Here is an 18,755-nt window from a genome sequence, read left to right on the forward strand (position 1 = left end):
AGATACTTCCAATCGAAATACATTAGTTTGAAAGAAAAATATGTCAATTTGTCAAGAAAAATATGGAAAATTCGTGTCCATGTACATGAATCATATAGATTAAATTTCGGGACTATTTGCCGTCCGAGACTGTGTTGCAATAGTAGCTACGAGCCTGACATTGGTGAGTATATTGCTATCATAACCTTAGTGCTGCATGCGACACCACTGACCATCACATCCTATTACAGAGACTGGAACATTCAATTGGCATTAAAGGAACCGCACTAAACTGGTTTAAATACTATCTATCAGATTGATCTCAGTTTGTACATGTTAATGATGAATCCTCCAAGCACACCAAAGTTAGTCACAGACTTCCGCAAGATTCTGTGCTTGGACCAATTCTATTCACCTTAAATATGCTTCCTTTAGGCAATATTATTAGGAAACACTCCATATACTTTCATTGTTATGCGGATGATACCCATTTATATCTATCGATCAAGCTGGATGAAACTAATCAGTTAGCTAAACTTCAAGCATGCCTTAAGAACATAATAACCTGGATGACTTGCAATTTTCTGATGTTAAACTCTAAAAAAACCAAAGTTATTGTACTTGGCCCCAAACACCTCCAAGATACATTATCGAAAGATATAGTTACTCTAGATGGCATTGCCCTGGCCTCCAGCACCTAAGGAACCACAGAGTTATCTTTGATCAGGATTTGTCCTTTAACTCCCACATAAAACAAACTTCAAGGACTGCCTTCTTTCACCTACGTAATATTGCAAAAATAAGGCACATCCTGTCTCAAAATTACCCGAATAAGTCCCTTAAGAGTCTCCAGTTGATCCAGAACGCTGTGGCACGTGTACTGACAAGAACTAGAAAAAGAGATCATATTTCTCCGAATTTATCTTCTCTGCACTGGCTCCCTGTAAAATCCAGAACAGAATTTAAAATCCTTCTCCTCACCTACAAAGCTCTAAATGGTCAGGCACCATTGTACCTTAAAGAATTTATAGTACCTTCTAACCCCACTAGAACAATGTGCTCACAGAATGCACAGTACTTGTGGTTCCTAGAGTCTCCAAAAGTAGAATGGGAGCCAGAGCCTTCAGCTATCAAACTCCTCTCCTGTGGAATCAGATCCCAGTTTGGGTTTGGGAGGCAGACACCATCTCCACATTTAAGAGTAGGCTTAAGACTCCTCTTTGATAAAGCTTATAGTTAAGGCTGGCTCAGGTGAGTCCTGAGCCATCCCTTAGTTATGCTGCTATAGGCCTAGACTGCAGGGAGACTTCCCATGATGCACCTCTCCCTCTCCATCTGTATGCATTTTTTTTATCCCATTCATACATGTTACTAACTCAACATAACTCTCTCCCATAGTTTTGTGATTTCTCGTCTCTTTCCTCTCTCCTTCTATCGCTTTCAACAGGTATTTCTACTTCCGGAGCTGCAGAGTCTAGATCTGTGATTGTGGGCCACCTGCTGCCCCCATGTTCCTACCTTCACAACTGCTACTACAATTGTTATTATTAGTCTTATTACTATTATTATCATTATTATTCCTATCACTATCATTCCTATTATTATTATTACTTTATTAATATTACCACTACCATTACATTATTATTTTAGGTGGAATTTGCATAGTGCTACTGTATTCTTTCGCTCTCTCTCTCTCAATCCACCACCCACCCTAAGTCTGGTTCTGCTCAAGGTTTCTGCCTCTTAAAACTAAGTTTTTCCATGCCACTGTCGTCAAACTGCTTGCTCTTGGTGGGAATTATTGGTTCTCTGTAAATAATATTATAAAGAGTACAGTCTAGACCTGCTCTATAGGAAAAGTGCAATGAGATAACTTCTGTTATGATTTGGCACTATATGAATAAAAATGAACTGAAAGATTTAATTGAATAACCGATAGAAATAAATGTCAAAAATACAAAAATAAGACCCATGTTTAAATAACCCAAAATATCATTTAAACAGCTGAGGCTCTTTAAGAGAACAGGCTTCCTCTCTGCTGTTTTTTAGTGAGGAATCACAAGAAGCCAGTGTCACATGTTAAATAGGCCTTGTAGCTACATTGCCTGTTAGTTGAGTGGTGGCCAGTGTCAGAAAATACATGAATTAAAAGCAAAACACCTGTCTAGAGGTATGAAAGCTGCTGATGAAGCCACAGTAGGACCTACCTTCCCTCCTCCAGGCTGGTGCTTCATGTTGTCTGTAGAGCCGATCTTAGAGCGGGCGTTACGGATGTTGGGGGCCAGTGCTGTGCCAGGTCGAGCTGTGGTCCTGGAGGTGGTGGTGGTTGTGGTTGAGGAAATGGCCCGGGAGGCGCGGGGCACTGGGGGCTTCTTTTCTGGTACTGTGCCAGCGGTGGAAGATGGTGTGGCCGGTTTTGCTGCTTTGGTTTGGGTGCGAGAGGCAGCAGTGGTGGAAGCAGAGCTGCGGGTGGTGGTGGTGGTCTTGGGCTTGGTAGAGTCGGCTGGAGGGAGAGTTTAAAGTGTTTCATTGCAAAACTAGATATCCATTATTTGAATGATCTCACTTAAGGAGACTGGGATAAAATGTATTTTTGTTTCTGTCTCGCTCTTTTGGTTGCAAAGACCAATTTAAAGAAATAGTTTGACATTTTGTGAAATTCGCATCCTTGCCGAGAGTTACATGAGAAGATCGATATCACTCTCATGTGCATTAAGTATGAAGCTGGAGCTAGGAGCTGATTATCTTAGACTGGAAACAGGGAAACAACTGACTTGCCTTTCTTCAACGTTCCAAAATATATCTACAAAACCCTTTAAAGCAGATTAATTCACATGTTGTATCTCATTTGTTTAACCAGTAAACAAACAGAAACATAAAAACAACAATTTGTGGTTAGGGGAGTTATGTGCTACAGAAGGTCACTGTGGCTGCAGTAAAAGTAACTTCCCATAAAACCACAACTTGTCATTGTTACATTTCCGTTTGTGGACAGATTAAACAAACAAGGTGGTGTTGATAGGCATATTTTGGATGTTTGGACACAGCCAGATTAGCAGTTTCCCCCTGTTTCAAGTCTTTATGCTAAGCTAAGCTTAGCTCCAGCTATATACTTAATGCACAGATATGAGAGTAGTATCGATCCTCTCATTTAATTCTCTGTATTTAAGTATTTCCCAAAATGTTGAACTATACCTTTAAAATCTTTAAGATGCATTCTATACATCTGGTCTGGCTGAACACAAAGAGAATAGGATATAAAGTCAATGCAAATATGCAAGTGGACACAAACAGATGACATGAAATGAGACTAAGGTGCATCAGTGCTATTTGAAAATATTACAATTTGAGTCAACCCTGAAAGATAAATGATGCAAGTTCCAGAAGGGAAAGTAAACACAACAAAGAAATGGTAGTAAAACAGAGATAGAAAGCAGACCTGAAAGGTTCAACCACAGCCTGTACAGAGGCTATTCCTCTTTTCTACCCACAAGAGGTTAAAAATGACAGTGGCAGGAAGGCATACAAACAGCAACTCTTTAAGGAAAGACCAGAGATATTCTTTTCTGACCTGTACAAGAGTGGAGATGTCAGCAATCTAAATGGTAAATGGACTGTAGTTGTATAGCACCTTTGTAGTCTTCCGACCACTCAAAGCGCTTCACACACAAAAATTCACATTCACACACTGATTGCAGATGCTAACTACTCATCAGTCCAAAGAAACTAACTAAACATTCACACACACACCAAAGGCATAGCCCTGGGGAGCAATTTGGGGTTCAGTGTCTTACCCAAGGACATGTGGGCTGGGAGAAGCCGGGATCAAAACGCCAACCTTCTGCTTGGTGGATGACCTGCTCTACCACTAAGCCACAGCCACCCAATCAGATCTTCCTTGCAGAGCAGCCACTAGCATGGCACTCCACCATAAGTGCCCACTACCCCTCTGTGAAGAAAGAGGGGCTCTGTAATGGCTGGAAAATCAAAATCAAGAATCATATAAGAACGGAACTGTCATAGTGCATGGGAACCTCAAGCAATTTGAGCTGGATGTTCTCCTTATAAAGGAAAGGGCCCAACATGAGAAATCTGCCCCCACTGACAGCATCCACACACTGGCAGATACAGACACCACCCCCACTCCCAACTGCCCCACTACCAACCAGACCCCTGAGGAGAATGAGCCCACCAGCCCAGAACAGGCCCAGGACCCCCAGCTGAACCACACCATTACTGACATGAAGGTGAAATTCACAGAGTTGGAGAGAGAGCTCGTACAATTGAGAGAACTGATCAGCCAACAACCAACCCATGACACCAGTACAGAAAGACTCCTTTACCTTCAACACAGAGCTGACCAAGCTGAGGCAGAACAGAGAGAGCTACAGGAGAGAGCTGACCACCCTGAGTACTGAGGTAAGAGAGCTGCAACAAGACAAAGAGAGCCACATGGCATGGCTGACAGTTCTGATGGAGAGAGAGAGAGAGAACTAAGAGGAGAGAGAGAGCGCTACAGGAGAGAACTGACTATGTCAGAGGAGCTTCAGGAGAGAGAGAGCTACACAGGCCCTGAAAGAGCAGCTGGACTCACCCAGACCACAACCAGGACCCTGTGAGCCCCACTGAGAGCAACCAACCCACCAAATCAACAGCCTCCCTCTACCCCCAGCTCCACCTCTAGTCCACAGACTACCCAGATCTCCCCCATCCCAAAGATCAACACCACCCCCAGCTTCATCCCCAGCCCACAAATCAACACCACCCCTCATCCCTCCAGACCAGCACAGCAGAGAAAGAAGCCAGACATTGTAATCCTCATCGACTCCAATGGCAAATTCATAAATGAAAAGAAATTTGTCCCCACCCACACAGTGGCTAAAATCTGGTGTCCAAACACCCAACATGCCATGAACATGCTGTCAGAGGAGCAGCTGGGATCCCCAGGACACATCATCATCCACACTTGCTCCAACGACCTGAGGAGGCAGCAGGAGAGAGTGCCACTCAGAGGAGTGATAGAGAAAACCTCCACCACCTTCCCCCACAGCAGAGTGATCATGCTAACTAACGAGGCACCACACTGGACCATCACCCAGACAACCCCATGGAGACCAGATCATCCTCATCTTCCTCCACACCATGGCCCACTAAGACCCCACCAGGGCAGCTATGATCCCTCTCAAGCCAGACCAGAGCCACTCAGGGGCCCCACCCCAACCCCAGTGACAGGATCTACACCCAGGCTTACTGAGTTATGCTCAGGCAGTGAGGAGAGCAGCAGGCCCAACCTTCACCACCATCCCTGTCCCTGAGCCCACCCACACACTCACTTAGGTAGATAGGTCAGGTACCACAGGAGACAACTCACAGGTTCTTATTGTTTGTTTTTGCTCTCATACAGTAAAAAAAACAAGTGTTATGTTGTATAAAAGTGTTAAAGTCGTTTCACATTAATGAAACCCCATATGTTTAATGTGTTCTTATCTCTTGTTCTTATCTCTGTTTAATGTGTTCTTATAGTAGAATGTAATTTTTTGAGTTTTAAGCTAAATGAAAGCTAAATAATTTGTTATTTCATGTTAGAATGTCCAGGGTCTGTGGTCCTCTGCTTTTGGCCTTAAAAGCAGGACCCCAGACTTCACGAAAGAGTTAGGAGATGCAGATGTGATGTGTGTTTTGCAGGAGACTTGGAGTAGAGGAGAAATTTCCACTGGTTTTCCCTTAGGCTACAGAGAGATAGTATTCCCATCCACCAAACTAAGGAGGAATGCTGATTTGGTACAAGGGAAACCTTGTACACTCAATAGAATTAATCAAAAAAGCCGAATTTTCAATTTCAATTTTTCAAAATAAAAAGAGAGGTTGATGCCACAGCATATATCCCAACATCAGAAGCCCCTTATTATAATGAAAATAGTTTTTCCATTCTTGAAGATGAGATCAATCACTACCAGGCCCAGGGAAGCGTACTGATCTGTGGGGACCTTAATGACAGGATAGGTATAGAACCAGATTCTATTAACCCATAGGGAGACAAACATATACCTGGCCAAATCAGCATTCCCCTCCCTTCACATCCCCAGTCTGTACATCGTCAACGGTCAGCTTTGAGGGGACTCCTTTGGTCACTACACACACACAGCTGTCCTCCTGGCAATAGCACAGTAGATTATAGCATAACAGACCAAGATCCCCTCTTTCTGAGAGCGTTCATGGTCAGCCCATAACACCCTTATCTGATCATACTAAAATTACACTCTACATTAGAAAAACAGTAACCCTCATGCAGCAGAACCCAGTAAACTGAACTGTATAAAACAACCTTATAGATGGACAAACAATAGCAAGGATAACTACCAGAAAGCAATCAGATATCAACAATTTAATCTCAATTAGACCATTTTCTTTCCACCTCATATTCCCACAGTAATGATGGCTGGAATCAGGTGGTAGCAATATTAACAACATATTTGACAATGTGGCAGACAACCTGAGAAACCCTGAGCTCCACCTCCAACACTGAAATTATACAGAACACTCAGAACTAAAAGGGAGCAGCATGCACAGCACCAACTTGATATAATTGAAGAGTCCATTGACTCAAATAATTTCTGGAAAAAATGGCACTTTCAGCAAACCACACAAGAAAGAATTGGCTATTCAAAATGGTGAAATGAGGAAAAACCTTTGACACCATTTCAATCTGGACATTAATGATCTCAGAGACAAGGGAAGAAGGGCTTTCTATGCTATAAAAAGTCTTCAAACATAGACATACCTCTTAGTATCTGGCTCAAAATATTTAAATATATAATTGAACCAATTTTACTGTATCGTAATGAAGTGTGGGGTCCTCTTGTAAATCAAGACTTTGAAAAATGGGACAAACACCCAATCAAAACCCTGCACACTGAGATTTTTTTAAGATCATTCAATGGATGATGAGCTGAACTAGGTCAATTTCCCCTTTTAATTGGGATATAAAACAGGGCAATCAAATTTTACAAACATCTAAAAACATGTGACCCCAATTCCTACCATTACAAAGCTCTCCATTGCCAAGAGGAGAAAATACAGAGGAGTCCCCTCAGCCAACTGTGGCAGACTATCTGACCACCGTGACTAATCAGAAACTGTCAGTGATCACAGCCTGGCCATAGAGACTGGCCGACACAGGCAGACCTGGCTGCCTAGAGAAGACAGGCAAATTCCAAGATTTTGATACACTCTCTGACCAGACTAAAATACAACATCTACTTGTAGAAAATAGTGTCAGCGCCATAGGAACAGCAACCGTCAGTGCATGTCACAGCCTAAGAGACAACAATTCATGACAGCTGTAGTTAGTCTCCTCACAGCTCACACTCTGTCTTTTGATTTACTTTTCTTCATGTGTTTTTACATTTGACACTTACGATTTTGTATTAATATATTGGTGTTAACTGTTTCTTTATTGATTCTAAACAAACATTATTTACTTCTACATACAGTAGACCTAAGACACACACACACACACACACACACACACACACACACACACACACACACACACACACACGCACACACACACACATACAGATTATATTGGCCTAGCCAATCTTCAGTCATCAAACAATCTTTCACAAACACACACACAAGCACGCATGCACACATACTCACACATGCACACACACGTGCATACAAACAAACACACACACGCAAAATACATGTTTACTGTTTTCTTCCATTTTCTTGTTCTTTTTATTATTTATTTATTTTACTTGATGAATTGCATTTTTTCCATCTCTTGAACTGTATTTACCCATAATGCTTTGGTAATATTGTTCACTCATGCCAAGAAAGCATACAGAATTGAAATTTAATTGAATTGACAAAAAGAAAGACAACCAGGCATAGGGGGGATCCTCTTCTTTCATCACAGAAAACCCTAACCAATGAAGATATTAAACCAACAACATGCCTGCAGAAAAATCAACAATTAAATGTCCATGAATTGCTTGTGTAAATTGTATGGCCTGTGTTGCTTGTTTTGTAAGAGGTCACAAACATGGTAAATATACTATACTATATACTGAAAATGCAAGGTGAAAATCACAATTTTTTTGTTTTGGGGGGGAAAGGTTCAAACAACATTTATTTTGAATGCCTTGGGGTCACTCATAAAGTCATTCCTTCCTCCTCATTTTGCTATATGTCAGCTTTTTCTTCAGAGTGCTGAGGCATGGTGAGCCATCTGTTGTCAATACTCCCTGATTGTCTTTGGTATATCGCCTACTCACTCCCGTTAAGACATGTTTAATTGAGGAAATCCTCCCACTTGCCTCCCTGTTTCTAAAGAGTAATTTGATTTGCCGTATGAACCCTTGCAGATTAGACAACCCGAGGCTGTTTCAGCAGGAGTTGCTAACTCCTGTCAACAGCAATGGGACAGTAATCCACAGACTGCTGTGGTGATGGTTTTTAACTCTCCAGGGCCTTTCAGCAATAAAGCCTCTCTCTCTCTACAAGCCTGCCCAGCGTTGTCATGTTTGGACAGTGTGTGTAGCAGTGTCAAACTCTTGCTAGCAGCTCTCCTTTTGCCAAAATATAACTAATCTGTAAAGCTGTAGGAAGAGAGAGAGTGGGGAGGCAAAACTGAGGAAAGGATTACAGAAGAGGAGAGTGATGACGTGCTGCAGTAAGCGTATTGTCTCATTTCTGGTCGCTGGTGCTTGTGTGTTACTGGTAGAGTATTTATGCTGCTCTAGCTCATCCCAGTTCATTTTGTTCGATTATTCATTACATAGGCTAATGATCTGCTATACATTTAAATGTACACTAGTTCTGCTCAAACACTCATAGCTCTCTCCTTCTTTTAGCAACTTTCTCGTTAATCCCACAGTTTACATGCTATTCAGCTTCGCTAGCTACCATTCTTTAGCTTAGCAGCTAGCGATGGCTTCTCTCTCTCCCGCTCTCTCTTGCTCAGTGTGTCAAATGTTTAGTTAATTCTCTGCCTCCGGGAGGCTGGGTGACTGTCCGAAGGAAGCATAGCCCTATGCTGAAGCCCATGGTTCACCACCAACCTGTTCACGTTTCTAACAAGTTCTCCCCACTCAGCGACACACCCGCTGAGAAACCAACTCTAATTATTGGCAGCTCCATTTTGAGAAACGTGAAATTAGCAACACCAGCACCCATAGTCAAATCTATTCCTGGGGCCAGAGCGGGCGACATTGAATCCTATTTAAAACTGCTGGCTAAGGATAAGCGTAAATACAGTAAGATTGTTATTCACGTCGGCGGTTAACGACTCATGATTACGCCAATCGGATGTCACTAAAATTTTATGTTGTGTGTACATATGTAAAAACAATGTCGGACTCCGTAGTTTTCTCTGGACCCCTGCCAAATCTGACCAGTGATGACTACCCGCTGGCTGCTGAGATGGTGTCCAGCTAATGATGTGGGCTTTGTAGATAATTAGCAGACTTTCTGAAACCTGGCTGGGTCATGAAGAATATGTTAGCGTAAATGAATCCACTCCGCCCAGTCATATTGATGCTCATATTGCTCGAGGCACCGGCCGAGGAGGTGGAGTTGCAGCCATCTTCAATTCAAGCCTATTAATTAATCCTAAACCTAAACTAAATCATAACTCAACAGCCAATTCTATTTGTTATAGTGTACCGCGCTCCTGGTCCTTATTCTGAATTTTTATCAAGTTTAGTCCTTAAAACAGATAAAATAATTTTTGTAGGTGATTTTAAAATTCATGTGGACGTTGATAATGATAGCCTTAGTACTGCGTTTATCTTGTTATTAGATTCGATTCGATTGGCTTCTGTCAGAGTGAACATAAACCCACTCACTGTATAAACCACACCCTTGACCTTGTTCTGGTATATATATATATATATATATATATTGAAATTGAACATTTAATAGTCTTTCCACAGAACCCTTTTTTATCAGACCATTATTTAATAACTTTTGAACTCCTATTACTGGACCATTAGGCAAAAAATCCTACACTAGATGTCTATCTGATAGTGCTGTAGCTAAATTTAAGGAAGTGATTCCATCTGCATTTAATTCAATGCCTTATCTCAATATAACAGAGGACTCCTATGGTAATTTCAGTCCCTCCCAAATTGATAATCTTGTTGATAGTGCTGCAGGCTCACTGCGAACGACACTCAACTCTATTGCCCCTCTAAAATAGAAGATAATACAACATCATGAAAACTTGCAAGGAAATGGCGTTTCACCAATCTAGAAGAATCTTGTTCAGTCTGGCAAGATAGTCTTAAAACATATAGAAAAGCCCTCTGTAATGCTTCAACAATTTCTTCATTTAAGCCATCAACCAGTCTTTTAGACCCCATTCCAACTAGGCTGCTTAAAGAAGTTTTACCTGTAGCTTGCACTTCTATATTAGATATGATCAATCTGTCTATAACAAGCTATGTACCACAGTCTTTTAAAGTAGCTCTCTTAAAAAGCCCACTTCAGGGGTTTTAGCCAACTATAGACCTATATCTAACCTTCCCTTTCTCTCAAAGATCCTTGAGAAAGCATATGCCAATCAGTTGTGTGACTTTCTACATAACAATAGTTTATTTGAGGATTTTTAGTCAGAATTTAGAGTGCATCATACCACAGAGACAGGTTCACCAGGTTTCACACTGGTGAAAATTACAAATGACCTTCTAACTGCATCAGACAATGAATTTGTCTCTGTACTTTTCTTGTTAGATCTTAGTGTTGCATTCGACACCATTGACCATCACATCCTATTACAGAGACTGGAACATGTAATTGGCATTAAAGCAACTGCATTAAGCTGGTTTAAATCCTATTAATCAGATTGATCTCAGTTTGTAAATGTTGTACAAAGTTAGTCACAGAGTTCCGCAAGGTTCTGTGCTTGGACCAATTCTATTCACCTTATATATCCTTCCTTTAACACTAGAACGGCCACGATGGTCATTTTGACCGTTTTGAAATTTATATGTGCAATAACTTTGAATAAAAAAATACAATCTTGCTGGTACCTGACCTTTCGTAAAAGTATTTGTATTTTTATTTGTATTTTTATTTACAATAAGTTTTATATAAATTAAACAAAAGGCAAAGAAAATATGATCATTTTTACCTATTTCGGCCATACACGGTCATTTTGACTGCAGTGACTTTCGCGCTATTCTATTGTTCTATTGTGCTGGCCCCACAGCACACACGGCTCACGGCCTTCTTGTGTGTTTTTGACGATGGCATGCTGAAACACATCAGGGACTGCACTGTGGCTGACGCACATCAGAACCGTGGTGACAGCCCATGACCTGACAATTTTGGCTGGCTGCAGATGTCAATTCAAAATACATGCTGAACAGGGCTCGGTTTCTGGGAAAAAAGGAGACGCAGAGCAGCGGTTAGTTCGTGGGAGACAGTGTGGAGCTGAAACTGGGGAGCCATTCCTGAGTAAGGGAAGAAATATTACCAGATAATTTCTTCACTTCTCTGAAACTGGCCACCGCCTTACAGGCCAAGAAGACCAGCCTGGTTGGCACCCTGGGAAAAACTAAGCATGAGTCGCCCCCCTCCGCAAAAGAGCAAGCGGGGCTGTTCAGCACAAAAGGTGTTAAATGTGTAGATGCGAAGCTCACCATCTACCAGGGAAAGCCGAGGAAGAATGTATGTATTCTGAGCTCCGTGCAAACAAGCGTGGGCATCACCGATGGGCTGAAGGCAAAGCGGGAGTCGGTGACACTGGTTTAAATATAGCGTATGCAATAATTACGGTTTACTATATGCGATGATATGAATATTGATAAATGTATAATTAAACTTTTTTAAATGTATATTTTGGTGTTATTTGTTTTTTAAAAGATATCCTAACACAATAAATGCATTAATCTCCCATTTGGGTAATTTATCATTAGAGATTATAGAGTTTGGAATCTAGCGGTCAAAATGACCGCTTACGGCAATTCTAGTAAGTTTGGAATTCTGGCACTTCTAGTGTTAACAATATTATGAGGAAACACTCCATAAACTTTCATTGTTATGCGGATGATACCCAATTATATCTAATCCAAGCCAGATGAAACTAATCAGTTAGCTAACCTTCAAGCATGCCTTAAGGACATAAAAACCTGGATGACCTGCAATTTTCTGATGTTAAACTCTGACATAACTGAAGTTATTGTACTTGTACTTGTACACCTCCGAGACACGACATAGTTACTCTAGATGGCATTGTCCTAGCCTCCAGTACCACTGTAAGGAATCTCAGAGTTACCTTTGATCAGAATTTATCCTTTAACTCCCACATGAAACAAACTTCTAGGACTGCCTTCTTTCACCTACGTAGCATTGCAAAAATCAGGCACACATCCTGTCTCAAAATGATGCAGAAAAACTAGTCCATGCATTTGTTACTTCTAGGCTGGATTATTGCAATTCCTTACAATTCCAAATAAGTCCCTTAAGACTGTCCAGCTGATCCAGAATCCTGCGGCACGTGTACTGACAAGAACTAGGAAAAGAGATCATATTTCTCCAATATTAGCTTCTCTGCACTGGCTCCCTGTAAAATCCTGAATAGAATTTAAAATCCTTCTCCTCACCTACAAAGCTCTTAATGGTCAGGCACCATCATATCTTAAAGAGCTCACAGTACTTTATTACCCCACTAGAACACTACACTCCCAGAATGCAGGGTTACTTGTGGTTCCTAGAGTCTCCAAAAGTAGAATGGGAGCCAGAGCCTATCAAGCTCCTCTCCTGTGGAATCAGATCCCAGTTTGGGTTTGGGAGGCAAACACCATCTCCATATTTAAGAGTAGGCTTAGGACTCCTCTTTGATAAAGCTTATAGTTGGCTGGCTCAGGTGAGTCCTGAACCATCCCTTATTTATGCTGCTATAGGCCTAGACTGCTGGGAGACTTCCCATGATGCACCTCTCATGTATTCTTATTCCATTAATGCATGTTACTAACTCGACATTTTTTTGTGCTTTCTCGTCTCTCTCCCCTCTCCTTCTGTCGCTTTCAGCAGGTATTTCTGGAGCTGCAGAGTCTGGATCTATGATTGCAAGGCACCTTCTGTTGCTGCTCGACAACAGCTACTACAATTATTATTATTAGTCTTATTACTATTATTATCATTATTATTACTATCAGTAATGTATTAATAATGATATTACCACTACCATTATATTATTTTAAAATTCTATGTATAATTTGCATTGTGCTACTGTATGTGTCACGGACACGCCAGGCTCCGCGATCATCCAATCACAGCACACTCCCTCATGAGAGTACTAACCACACACCTGCTCCCTATCACACACACCTGCTCCCCATCAGCACCTCCTCACCACCAGTATAAAGGCACCCTACTCACCTCAGCCAGTTGTCCGGTCTCATTAATACTAAAGACTCTTCCCATTGATGAAAAACGCCTTTTGGATTACTTCCCGTTCCTACGCCAGTGTGCACTTCCACTCCAGTGTTCCTTTGACCCATGTGTTTTCCTGTCTCAAGAGTGTGTTGCTCCGGTTCCCAATCTCCAACCCCATTCTACAAGGACGGTTTCAGTATTCCACTTGATCTTCTATACTGCTCCATCACCCCTCACTTGGCAGCATTCTGTGTACTCATTGCTGTGTTCAATAAAACTACATCTGTCTACACCTTGGTGTCTCCTGCCCTTCTGTCCGTAACAGTATGCCCACTTACCTCCTGCTCTCTCTCTCTCTCTCTCTCTCTCAACCCATCTGCCACTGCCGGATCACAGAAGTCCAGGCCTGTGCCGAAGAATGAGTCTGGCTTCCTTTTCTAACACTTTCCCAATAACTCAGATAAACAAAAACTGGAGACACTCAAAATAAGTCACTGGCGAAGATCAGAGTTCAATGCAATAGAGTTTATTCTTTCACAAGAGATAAACCCGAGCCCAGTACTGAACTGAACACACAGCTCTGTGCACTGTTATTGTATAGCCCAAAAACGTCCCTCCTTCTCTGGTGGATTCTCCACCTATTTTTCTAAGAATTATCCAACTTTTCCATGAAACAATGGTGTCATGGTTATATAACTGCTCTCCGGAAAGTACTGGAAATCTTCCTTGAGCTCGTCTTAATGGAACCAGGAAAGAACTTGATTTTTCCTGTCTCAGTTGTTTCAGACCAGTTTTCTGACACTATAATTGGGCTCTGGAAAGTACTGAAAACCTTCCATGATCTCATTCTAATGAAGCCAGGAAAAAAACGGATCCCTCCTGTCTCAGTGTGTTTCAACTGTATTTTTTAAATACTAAATAGTTTTTTTTGACAGTGTCACCTGTCAGAGGGCTCAGTAGATTTATGACAGCACAGCCTGATGCCCACCGCAGGGCTTAATGATAAGTCAAAACATCATTTAACATGAATACTGGGTTTCAATAGGAATGCTTACCCAACCTTTGGCACATTTCATCATGTGTATTAATATATGTGTCACATGACATGTATTTTTTGTTTCCAATTAAATTTTCATTTGGCTATGTTTTTATTTGACTCTTACTGTGTGCTTAAATGACAAACTACAGGCAGAGGCTGATAGTTTCTTTTGAGCGTCTCCTTTTTCTGTATGAAGTGAAGGGAGTACTGTAATACCTGTAGAAGTCTTCAGAGTGCCGGGCTTCTTCTCCTCTCCTGATTTGCTGTCTGTCTTCGAAGCTGAAACACAGATGGTGTATAATGATATGACTCAATAATTTGCAATATTACTACTGTAATCCATCAAAAAATAAACCAAATGCACACTTTACCACTTTAAAGCTCCACATAAAAATACTGATAATCAAAAACATGTGTGTGTATACAAGTATATCTGTGTGTGACAATGTCTGCCATACCCAGAGGCTTTTTGACTGCAGTGGTAGTAATGGTGCGAGTAAATGCCGTTGTGTGCACTGATGTAGCAGTTTTACTGGCTGCTGTGATAGCAGTTCCATTTTTGGTGGCAGCAGTGGATCCTGCTTCATTTGAGGCGGCAGTGCTGGCCTTTGGCACAAGGGGGCACTTCTCTGTGGTTGCCTGAGGAGAGGGAGAAAAATAAAAACATGGGAGACGTCAGGTGAGGAAAGAAAGGAAAGACAATAAATGAAGACAACCATTGTCAGCAGCAGTAAATGCTACAAATCAATAGAAAACCATCATCAACAAATCAAATGCTGTTAGGACTAAAGTGTGTCATAATACAACTTGTGTATGTCAGGCTGCTGTCAGCAGTTCAGGCAAATGTTCAGTGTTTTCACTGAGAAATTCAGCTCAAAGATTTTGACCTGATGCTTGTAAAAGGTAGAGTCCAAGGTGCTCCATGACAATTGCACATTTCATTCAGCAACATATTTCCCCCCATAATCCCTAGGATGATGCCACGCTTCACATACAGCTGAGCCATCCTGCAACAAGCTGGCCATGCTGAACTGAGTCATCCTGCACACCTGGGCGCTGAGAGGCTAAATAAAGGCTGTTAATTTATTGGTTGTGGTGGCACACTGGTTGCAGTTAAGGAGGCCACCGAACGAGGGTGATAGAAAGCTGATGGGTCTTCTTCTTCTTCATGCTCTGTGCCATCAGAGCATGAAGAAGTGAAATAAAGTAATCAAGAACTCAATGGAATGTAATAACAAAAATGTCCAGTTTTAGAGATTTGTTCTTGTAGCAGGCAAGACCTGAAGCCACAGTAATATGATATTAATCCAGTGAAACTGATCTCATAAGGCAAGGTTTTATATTACTTGAAATATTTGACCCACACAGCTCTAATCTACTGCATGAAGGTAAAACATTTTTTTTTTGGGAAAAGATTAGTTTTTTGTAAATACAAACAGGAAACATGGAGAGAGGGTTTCAACATGCAACAAAGTATCTTTTTTTGTATCTTTGCACTAGGCCACCAGAATGCCTCAGAAAAATCAAATCTTAAGATCATGGTGGCAGTATATGGAATTTTCTATAACATCATTAAGAGTTTAAACACTGTAAGTAATACCTTTATTAATGGTAAATAAATAATTTACTGATGTTGACAAGTCTCACCACAATTTAAGTATCTGGAGCTTTCGGTCGTACCACATGATCTTCCTCAGCAGATGAATTTTGCACAGACATCATAGATTGTGGATGTTAAAATTAAAATTTTGGTTCCCTTTAAGGACTTCTCATCAATTCTCTGTTCTGGAGCTTTTTTAAATCCAGTTTCTAAATTTGAATTTTTAAGTTAACAAGGACGCAATGCAATTCAATTTTATTTATATAGCGCCAATTCATAACAGAAGTTATCTTATTGCACTTTTCCTATAGAGCAGGTCTAGACCGTACTCTTTATAATATTATTTACAGAGACCCAACAAATCCCACCATGAGCAAGCACTTGGCGACAGTGGCAAGGAAAAACTTCCTTTTAAGAGGCAGAAACCTCGAGCAGAACCAGACTCAATGGTGTGCGGCCATCCGCCGTTGCCATGTTAAGTTTTGAGAGAGCGAGCGAGAGAGAGAGAGGCAGAGAGAGGAAGAGAGAGAAAGAGGTTTTGAGAGTGAGATTTAGAGAGAAAGAGAGGTTTTGAGAGGGGGAGAGAGGGAAGCACAATGCAAATACCACCTAGAATTTTAAAATAATAATAATGTAATGTTAGTAGTAATATTAATATTAATAAATGAATAATAATAGGAATGAAAGTCATAGGAATAATAATGATAATAATAGTAACAGAGCCAATAACAACAACTGTAGTAGCAGTTGTCGAGCAGGAACACGGGGGCAACAGGTGGCCCACAACCACAGATCCAGTCTCTGCAGCTCCGGAAGTAGAAATGCCTGCTGAAAGTGACAGAAGGAGAGAGGAGAGAAACGAGAAAGCACAAAACTACGGGAGAGAGAAGATGTCGAGTTAATAACATGCAGTATTGTGATAAAAATGCATACAGACGGAGAGGGAGAGAAGGAGAGAGGAAAGAGGTGCAACATGGGAAGTCTCCCGGCAGTCTAGACCTATAGCAGCATAACTAAGGGATAGTTCAGGACTCACCCAAGCCAGCCCTAAGTATAAGCTTTATCAAAAAGGGAAAGTCTTAAGCCTACCTTTAAAGCCACATGATATGATTGAAAGTTCCAGAACAGCTACTAAATGGACTTTGTGACACAATTGTTTTGTCAACCACTGTTTCCAAGGTTGTATAAATAGTTTTACTAATTGATTTATCATTTACTAACACTTTATAGATCAGTTATTAATAGGAACAACATTTGTGTTGTGAAAAACCCCTTTGGCTGGTGTTTACAACATATGCTCCCCAGATCATCACTTAACAGATTATTGTCAGAACAATTTATTAATTACTTATTAACACTTGAAGGCTTATTAAAAAGTGAGAAACTCATGACCCTTCATTAATGACTTTGTAACGTTTGTTGTTTCAAGTTTGTAAAAGCATGTGTTGTGCTAAAGGAGAACAAACAGAGACCAAAGGTATTTTTCAAAACCTGGCAACACAAAATGTGCAGCTTATAACTGCTCTATAAAGTATTAGTAAATGATAAATAAATTAGTAAAACTATTAATAAAACCATTAGTTACAACTTAACTAATAAACCAATTGTAAAGGATGCTTTATTAGAAACCCATAATTTGGTCAGACTTGACCCAAACCCATCAGGTGTGTTCTTTTAAATGTCCATGTGCAGTTTGATGAAATTCAACCTTATCTCCTCTGTTTGGAGCTGAGAGGGAAAAAGGTATCAACAGCACTTGAAGGAGACCTACAGTATATAGCCCTTTTATTATGCTGCTGGTGAGCATCCAGCATGCTGAGGTGTTGATGAAATCCTCTGTGGATCCAAGTGTGTTGTTCTGCATCCTTTGACAGACATCCTGACAAGTGAAACTTACCTTGGGTTTGACATCATGTTTAGTGATGGTGGTTGAGGATGCAAGGCGGCTGCTAGAAGTGGTGGAGGGCCGCTTTGGACCAGCAGCAGCTGTAGATGGTGCCTTGGCTATGGCTGTTTTTTTTTCTGGGGTGGAGGTGGTGGTGGAGGGTGTGGGGCGCTTAGTAGGGGCTGTGACTGAACCACCAGCAGCTGCAGGACTCGGGCGCTTTTTGGTCGCAGCACTCGGTTTGGTTGCCCCGGCAGCAGGCTGTGAAGCAGGGCCGAGACATACAGGAGGCATGGAAGACAAAATAAGGAGGGAAAGCAAAGAAGAGAAAAAAATAAGGAAAATGGATGATAACGGCAGTGGTGAAGCAGCACAAGCACCATTATAATCATAAATGGTCTAATAAAAATGTAGTGAAGTAATAATTAGCATTGGTGGCGCAGAGTTAGAGTGGGTCGCCCACTAATCAGAAGATCAGCAGTTCGATCCCTGGCTTCCCCCAGCCTGCATGTCGAAGTAACCTTGGGCAAGATACTGAACTCCAAATTGCTCCTGTGAGTGTGTGTGAATGATTAGTTTCTTTCTGATGAGCAGTTGCCACCTTGCATGGTAGCCTCTGCTATCAGTGTGTGAATAGGGTGAATGTGACATGTAGTGTAAAGCGCTTTGAGTGGTCAGAAGACGAGAAAGGTGCTATACAAGTACAGTCCTTTTACCAATTGATTGCTTTTTTAAATTAGTAATATGTAATGAGTAATTTATTAAATTTCTGGTAACACTGTATTTTACTGCCCATTTAGCATTCATAAACATTATATAAACAATTAGTAAAACGTTGATAATACACAATAACACACTAAAGT

At 41.1% G+C, this 18,755-nt stretch overlaps 1 protein-coding gene across 16 annotated transcripts in view; it reads right to left on the reverse strand.

The window, feature by feature from the left end:
- Positions 1 to 18,755, reverse strand: part of LOC122866573 (microtubule-associated protein 4) — a 162,511-nt gene that overhangs the window by 13,490 nt on the left and 130,266 nt on the right. For all 16 annotated transcript variants that reach the window (XM_044176381.1, XM_044176376.1, XM_044176379.1 and 13 more), the window contains 4 exons: positions 17,905 to 18,153; positions 14,866 to 15,046; positions 14,624 to 14,686; positions 2,187 to 2,482 (listed from right to left, as the gene is read on the reverse strand). In XM_044176381.1, the coding sequence (XP_044032316.1) occupies positions 2,187 to 2,482; positions 14,624 to 14,686; positions 14,866 to 15,046; positions 17,905 to 18,153 (789 nt within the window). The remainder of the gene's footprint in view (positions 1 to 2,186; positions 2,483 to 14,623; positions 14,687 to 14,865; positions 15,047 to 17,904; positions 18,154 to 18,755) is intronic.

The sequence above is a fragment of the Siniperca chuatsi genome, linkage group LG19, assembly GCF_020085105.1.
Source record: "Siniperca chuatsi isolate FFG_IHB_CAS linkage group LG19, ASM2008510v1, whole genome shotgun sequence".
Taxonomy (NCBI): Eukaryota; Metazoa; Chordata; class Actinopteri; order Centrarchiformes; family Sinipercidae; genus Siniperca; species Siniperca chuatsi.